This window comes from Carlito syrichta, unplaced genomic scaffold (assembly GCF_000164805.1).
Source record: "Carlito syrichta isolate Samal-C Ts95f unplaced genomic scaffold, Tarsius_syrichta-2.0.1 Scaffold72620, whole genome shotgun sequence".
Classification (NCBI taxonomy): Eukaryota; Metazoa; Chordata; class Mammalia; order Primates; family Tarsiidae; genus Carlito; species Carlito syrichta.
In genome coordinates, this window is record NW_007016716.1 from 171,022 (window position 1) to 178,957 (window position 7,936).

Below are 7,936 nucleotides of genomic sequence, written 5' to 3' on the forward strand. Positions count from 1 at the left end.
TCGTGTGATTGCATCGGAGCTGGCTCTTTGTGGTCTCTATATCTCTCTCATTAGAGTCTCGGGTTCAACACTGGGCAGTGGGAAAAGCTAGGGGAAGGGGGATAAGGCCTCGTGCCCCTACTGTCCTTGATCTTGCTGTTGGACTTTGGTCAAACTATGTACCTTCTCTGGGTCCCTTCTTTTTCCCTGATAAAACCAGGTAGTTACTGTGACCATCACCAAGCTGGTGGCTCTCAGCAGATATGGAGATTTGGGGGGGGCGCTCAAGAAGCAGCTGGAACCACCTTGGCTCATGTCCCAGAGCCCACACTTCTGCCTTTAACATGCTTTGAGTGCGATTTTCCCACTAGAAGGGGTGGTTGTCAGGGAATGGCCGACACCTCCAAGTCCAAGCTTTCCCTACCCCACGTGGAGCAGGGCTTTCTGAAGCTGCCCTTGTGGCCCTGGCTCTGGGGCAGAGCCCCTTCCCAAACAGCCTCTGACCCCTCTCACCTTCTGGGCTCCAGAAGCACCTGTCCCCACTACCACTAGCAGCCAGAGACCTCTGTATACACCGCTGCTCCCAGCAGCCCCAATCCTGGTAGACCAGGACAGGAGGCAGGCAGTTTTGCCTCCAGTCAGAACAGAGACTCTTGGCCTAACACCTCAAGGACCCACTGGCAAGGGTGAGCCCTTCCTCCTGGGCCTCCCCAGCTGGAAGTTTCCCAGGCAAGTGTCTCCTCCACCAGCCTTTCCTAGCTACTCCTGGGCTCATGGCCCCCCTGGGATCCTTGCAGCTCTGAGGATTGATGGGGCTCGTTCTGCCTCTGAGAGACTAGGCTGTCAGCACTACCTTCAATGAGCAGGAGCTGAGCCCTCTGACCCAGCGGAGTCTCCCCCTTCTCCCTGCCAGTACCCACCCCTGCAATCCTCGGTCTCTCTCTTCCCTCCAGCCCATGCAGCAGGCCCTTCCCTCTTCTTCTAGCTCCTTCTTCTCCCAACACTTTGCTTGTTAAAGAGATGAGCTCCCTGTGCTGGTTCCTGAGGAGGCCCCGAGTCTGGGAGCTGTTCTGGGCTCCCCTCCTAACCCCACCTGCTCCCTTCCCTAGGCTGTGGGGGAGGTGGCTCCTCAGTCACAGTGATGAATTGGGAACAGACTGACAGGGTGAGAGCAGGAACTGCTAATGACTACTCAAGTAAAAGTGCCTCGGGCGACGGCATCAGGTTTCCTCCTGGGGGAGGGGGAGCTTCCTTTCCAGCAGGCTCAGGTGGGCCACAAGCCTGTGGTCATGTAGAAAGCAAACAAAGCCTCAGAGGCCCTTGGTCTTGGCCCTGGGGCCAGTCCTGGACTCCTGGCCGAGGCCCACAGCTCCCTTGGCAGTGGGGGTGCACACTGCCACCTGAGTGGAGAGGACGACCGAGGCCAGTGTGTCCACACAGTGTGGCTGCACCTGAGGTGGCCAAGAGGCATCCAGAAGGAGCTGTTCGGAAGAAAGGGCTGAACTTGGGCCACCAGGCAGTGGAGCCATGAAGGTTCCCTCTTTCCCTGGGGATGGAGGTGATCCACTGTTCCTAGATGTGGCAGCTGAGGGCCCCAGGCAAGGTGGTAAACATAGCTTAGCCTGGCAGCTCCTTGGTGGGAAAGAGACAGCTGGGATGGTGGCCCATGTCCTCCACAGAACAAGGGTGCATTCTGCTCATGTTGACTTACGTTCCCTTCTGTAGAGCCAGTGCAGGGAGGAGACACACATTGCCCAGACACCTGCCAGATACATGCCACTTTCCCTCGGCCCTCCTCAGGGCCCCATAGCACAGACCCCTGCAAGAAGCTTGTTTCTGGGAACCCCCACAGTGGATAATCCTCGCCCTGGACCTCTGAGGAGACAGGAAAATCCAAAGACCCTTTCCAGAGGGAACGGTCATTGTGCACACAGACACAGAAAGTTGGTGCCTCATGGCTTTGCCCCAGACTCTTGGCAGAGGGAGAGGCTGGGTCTGGAGTATGGTCTGAGCAACAGGGCCCAGAGATGCTGGGAGACCCCTTGCGGAGCAGTCTGCTGATGCTCTTGGACCACCTCCGAGCTGCGCTACTGAGGAGGCTGTCCTGGCTGACTCATGGTAGGTCTGTGTCGGGTTGGGGAGCTTCTCTCCTGCTTCTAGACTGGGCCAGCATGCCGCTCTGGCCTGAGGCAGGGTGCTGCAGGCACCCCTCCAGGGCTGGCTACAGATCGGGAATGGGGGAGGGAGGCAACTCCCCCTCACCTGCCCCAGGCTGGTCTGCCATGCAAGTTCCTGTCTTGCTGGGGCCCCTCTACACACTGGGATGTCTCTTGTCCCCCTGTTGCTGCGGCTGTCCCAAGGAAGAAGCCTACTTTGCCAGACCCCGGCAAGGCCAGGTCAGAAGCAGAGGCTGTCTCTCTTTCTATCCTCTCCATCCTTGCCTTCCCTCTTCTCTGCACTTCCTCCTTGGGGAGCCCCAGGTCCTCCTCCTGGCAGGAGATGGGGAACATGGACTGAGGATCCACTGGCTGGAGTCTTTCCTTCCTAAATCCGGGGTGGGGCTGGCACGAGGCCAGCATGGTGTCAGTCGGCCTTCGAGCCTGCAGCAGGCAAGTCAAGCTCAATAAAAGCCAGTCAATGGCCAATCCAGCTTTGTCCAGAGCCCTGCTAGGCAGGTGTGTGGGTGGGGGATGTGGAGAAAGAGGGTCAGGCTTCTGCCATCTGCGGACCCTGCTTGGTCCTGAGGTCTGCCCTGGGCCTCCAAGGGGGTAGTTGGAATTACCTCCTGCAGAGGAAAAGGAGGGTCTTCCCAGTGCCTTTACCGAGGAGGGGTCCACAGGGCACAGGGAGGAATGAAGTCCAGCAGGGAGGCAGCTGAGCCCTGGTAGCTGGGAAACCAGCCTCGTCAGGTTGCCCCGGACAGACACATGCAATCACACTCCCTGAAGACTGCATACTCCTCATCTCACCAAATCTCCCTGGTTGGCTGGTTGGTTCACACATTCACACATCCTGATGTGAACAGGATCTTTCAACCCCGGTCTCTCAACAGGTAAGGCAGCCCTCATGGAGTCACAAGCGGGGCAAGGGTGGGTATACCTCAGATACACAGGTTTCTGTCCCCCAGCTAGCCACCAAATGCTCTCATCCAGATCCAGCCAACACTGAGGGCTGCAACGAAGCTCTGCCAGTGCTGTGCCAGGAAGCAGCCCTGCCAGGAGGAGGAAAGCCAGCCTTGGCTCCTTAAGATCCTTGAACAGGGCAAGGATTTGCAGGAGAGGGACCCAGGAGGCAGCAGCCCTAACACTGAGAGCTGTGCACTGCATTCTGACTGGGCTGGAATGGAAATACAAAGCCCATGTAATTCATTAATTAAGTAATTAATCACTCCTGGACGTCAAATGGCACTAGTGAAATGGTGACTTGGGCTCTGAAACAAACCTACCGCAGTCAATCATAATGCCCAGTTCAGCACCTGGAGAGGAACCCCCCCTCCCCTCACCACTCAGGCCAGATTCCCCTCCCCGTGCTACCTGGGTCCCTCAGGGTTCCTAGTCTCAGAGTCAGAGGGTGGCTCAGATCTGTGGAGGTTAGGAGCCAGGGGCAAAGAGGCTTTCCACAGCTGGGCCTTGGACCCTCATGTTTGACACTCTGACCTCCTACTGCTAACTCTTCTGGAAGGTTCAGCCCTTTAAACAGAGGGTCCAGCACTGCCTCTCTTCTAAGCTCCCTGCAGCAGGCAGAGGACATGGGGGTGGCAGTTTTAAGTTCAGCTGTCATAAGCAGGATATCCAGGAAGAAGCCATGTGACTCCTTTCCTAAGGAAGCCAAGGCTGTCTGTTCCCCCACCATGGAGGACAGAGTTGACTGTGGAAGCCTCTTCTAGGTGTGGACAGTCCATCTCTGCCTGGAGTCCTTCCATCCCCATTCTCGTCCACCACCAAAGGGCTGGTGCCTACCCTAATACCCAGGGGTGGGAAGGACAGAAGAAAGAGAGGTCCAGGAGGACAGTCCCTAAGGAAGGAAGAAAGGCCTTAGGGGAAGAGACAGCTACTCTGGGCTGGAGAAGAATGTGGTGCTTTTGGGGCCTTGGAGCCCCCCACTCTTTTTGGCAGGACCTTGGCTCTAGAAAGTGAGTTTTGAGCCAAATGGCTGCCCCATGGGGAAGGAAACGTTTATTCCTGGAACAAATTTATGGCTCAGCATGGCTGCCCCACGAAATCCTCCTCAAGCTTGGAGAAGCCCTGACAAATTAGTGGCTGGCTGATTTATTCCCATGATCAAGGCCGGGCTCTAAGTCAACAGCGACAGGCGGGGGTGCCGAGTCTGGCTCCCACCATCAAACCACTGGATTTCTAAATTGTCAGTTGGTTTCCAAAAGCTGCTTTCTGACCCACTCCCTCGTCTCCTCAGTGCAGTGTCTGCAGAGCTGATAGGCTGTGAATCTGCATCTTAACAGCTGCATGCATTTCCTGGGGCTGGGTCCCCACCTGCCGATGTGAAGGAAATTCACTCGTGGGCTGGGGGCTACCCAGTCCCTCTAAGGGTGCACTGATGGAGAAGGGTCAGGCCTGGGGAGGGAGAAACGCCCGGCATTTGTCCCACGACTCCAAGGTCACCTTCGAGAAAGCTTTATGCTCTACGTCCGCCTGAGCAGGCCTGGGAATCACTGGTGACCCCCTAGGCTGGCAGCCCTGGCCCACCTCGGCCAGCAACCCCTCCCTGGACTGTATGTGGCCCTAGAGTGGTGGCACTCTAGAGTGGATGCACTCTAGAGTGGCATCTTCCTGGGCCACGTGGTGGGGGATAGAACCACTTCTACCTTTTCTCTGGAGGCAGCAGCTCAGGGCGTAGGGAGGGGAAAGGCAGGGCGACAGGGCTGGGCTCCATGTGCCTACCTTCTCTTTCTTCTGCTTGGCGGCCTCCTCGGCGGATAGCAGGGACTTGTAGTAGGAGCTGCGCTCAGCAGTGAAGTGGACCTTGGAGAGCGCGTGCTCTACCAGCAGGACGGACAGGTTGGCACTGTCGATGTGCAGCCAGCCGATGAAGTTGCCAGCCTTGTCCATGCTCTCCACCTCCACCTCCACCTGCGACAGAGACATGGCATCAGCCTGCAGAGGCCAGGTGGGCGGGGAGGACAGCAGCCCTGAGGCCATAGACTCGCACACCTGGGCAACCACTGCCATGTTCATACCATGTGGCAGTAGCAGCTGGAGTAAGGAAAGAGTACAAGCCTATAGGAGCCCCTGTGCTGTGAAACCCTCATTACCCTTGATGGATGCATCAGATGAAGCAACCTCACAACTATGCCCTCTCTGTTCCTTGTAGCAGAAAGCTACTGGGGCAATGGGACTCTCCTTAGCTGGGAATGAGGAAGAAAGGGAGAGAGAGGGAGGGAGATAGGGAGAAAGAGAGAGGGAGGGAGGAAGGGATAGGGAGGGAGAAAGCGACCACGTGCACAGTTGGGGGTCAGGAGCTAGATGAGAAGCAGGCAGAACTCTGGGGGACTCCACTCCCCTTTGGTGCCCACCCCCAGTTCTGCCTGGGAAGACAGGCAGGCCCTCAGGGGGCAAGGTAAGCCCTGGGGAGAGGGAGACAGCTCTTCTCGGAAGAGCTGAGGGAAGAATTCATGTTTAATGAAGGTAATTAAAGTGGCTGCATGAAACCAGGCAGGAGAGGACAGGCGAGGCAGAGTGTGGGCGGAACTGTGTCTACACAAAGGGCGATGAGTGACAACTCGCAATCCCAGAACCCTCGGGAATCCCACAGGGCTCAAGGGCTCCGAGCCTCCTCCGCATGACCCCACCCCCGGCACTGCTCCTTGGAGGGAAGCCTTGGGGTCTTGGCCCTGGTGGTGGCTGATCTGCTCCTGCGTCAGGATGGCAATGGCCCAGGACAAATTCCTTTGATTCTCTCCTGACCTCTTTCTTCCCCTGCTAAAGGGGCCTATCAAAGTCTCTGCTGCCAAATGTAAAAACTTGTATTAATTTAAACGCCTTCAAGCTCGATTAAGCAATAAAATGAATGTCTAAATATCTGGGAATTCTCGAAGTCTGGGCTGGAGCTAGGGGCAGAGGGTTCGAAGGAATGAGGATGGGGAGCAGGGAGATCTTGGGTGACAGGACTTCCCCAAAGGACACCTAGGTGGCCAGGGTATGCAGAGAGAAGGCAGCAGGGAAGAAAAGAAGGGGCAGGGCCAGGGAGGCAGGACCCTTTTTCTCCCATCCCAACTTGAAGTCTGCTGTTAATTCTTCAAGAGGCAGCACAGGTTGAATGCCTGAAGTTGGCTGTGGTTCAGGAGGGGATGTGTGGAGTCGGTTAGAGCTAGGCTGAAGCTCACTGGGAAAGCCTGGATGGAAGGGCTGGGGTGGGGATCTCCGGGGCCTTGGGCTAGGTTGGCCAACCCACAACCTGTGCCACCATGCTGAGGGGCAGAAGCAGGAAGACCCAGTGTCCAGTGCCTGCAGGTGTTAAACAGCTTTCTCCTTGCTCTAATTCTGGTAATTAACTTCCTGAAGGACCTGCATTTGGAGGGGGAGAAGGGCAGGTGGGCAAAATCTGAGGCTGCTTAGATTTCAACACCTCAGATTCACCCAGCAAACGCCCAGGGCTCTGGGGCACAGCGGAAGCTTGGCCACTGAGTGCTCCCTACAGGGGGAGGGGATAAGAACTATGATGGGCACAATAAAAGGGGAAGATAGTCTGTCTCTTGCTTGCCTCAATTTGCCAAGCTTTAACAAACATGTTGAGGTCCAGCAGCCGCAGGTCCCAGAGAATTCTGGGGAGGCAGAGGTAAGGACAGAGAGGCTGCTTGCCCTGTGTGTAGGGACTTGTGAGACATGTGCCTGGTAAGAAGCAAATGAGGGCTGGGTTCGGTGGTTCAGCCTGTAATCCCAGCACTTTGGGAGAACCAGGCAAGTGGACTGCCTGAGCCCATGACTTCGAGACTCGCCTGGAGAACTTGGCGAGACCTCATCTCTACAATAAATAAAAAACTAGCCAGGCATGGTAGCATGCGCCTATAGTTCCGGCTACTTGGAAGGCTGAGGCGGAAGGATCGCCGGAGCCCAGCAGGTTGAGGCTGCGGTGGCCAGGAATGTGCTACTGCACTCCAGTCTGGGTGTCAGAGTGAGACTCCAACTCAAAAAAAAAAAAAAAAAAGCAAATGAGGCTGTAGAGTGCCCAGCTAACACTGAGCCTAGGCCCATGCAAGTTTCCCCATTCCCTGACCTCTCATCTTCCACAGTTTTAGTAGATTTCCCTGAAATCGAGAATGGCTGCCCTGCTTGGACCCAAGGTCTCTCGCCAGACCTGGCAGGCACCCAGATAGCTTGTGGTGGGCCTGTGTGGCTCCTGGCACTGAAGCAAGAACCTGGGATAGGTTGCAGGCAGTTGCTCTTGTCCTATAAGGTACTCACAACTCAGCTCTCAATCCACATGGCAAACCCCCAATTCACACCTTGCTCTCTGAGGCCACCACCCAGATGTTCAGCTCTCCCCAGGACTCATTAGAGAGAGCCCAGTGACTAGCAGCTATATGACAGGGGCCAACAATGCCAGGCTCTCCTGGGCAGGTGAGCAGCGACTTCCCACTTAACCAGCCTCCCACTCCTGCAATCAATATGCTAACTTAGTCTTAACAAGTCCCTGGGCCCAGACAGTCTCAGAGAGAAAGGAATCTCTGGCCTTGGGCGCTGTGCTGCCACTGAATCCATCTTGGGTTGTAGAGGGAAATACAGCTGTTGCCCACGGGGCTCTGTTCCCCTTTTACTGCAGCTGCCAAAGTCACAGTACTTTCTCAGTCAAACAAAGGCACTCAGGGGAAGATGGGCTGTGCTTCAAGCTCCTCTCTAGTTAGCCCTGGGCTGGGTCTACCTTTTGCACAAACTTCAGTCTGGACAGTGTGTAGAATTTGACTCTTCCCTAACTCGGAGAAGCAGGGGAGGGTGGGGGGGGG

At 56.2% G+C, this 7,936-nt stretch overlaps 1 protein-coding gene across 1 annotated transcript in view; it reads right to left on the reverse strand.

Annotated features, from left to right (window-relative positions):
* The window catches only part of LOC103255001 (staphylococcal nuclease domain-containing protein 1), a 53,476-nt gene that overhangs the window by 12,720 nt on the left and 32,820 nt on the right, over positions 1–7,936 (reverse strand). The window contains exon 2 of the mRNA XM_008052980.2: positions 4,878–5,066. Within this exon, the coding sequence (XP_008051171.2) occupies positions 4,878–5,066 (189 nt within the window). The remainder of the gene's footprint in view (positions 1–4,877; positions 5,067–7,936) is intronic.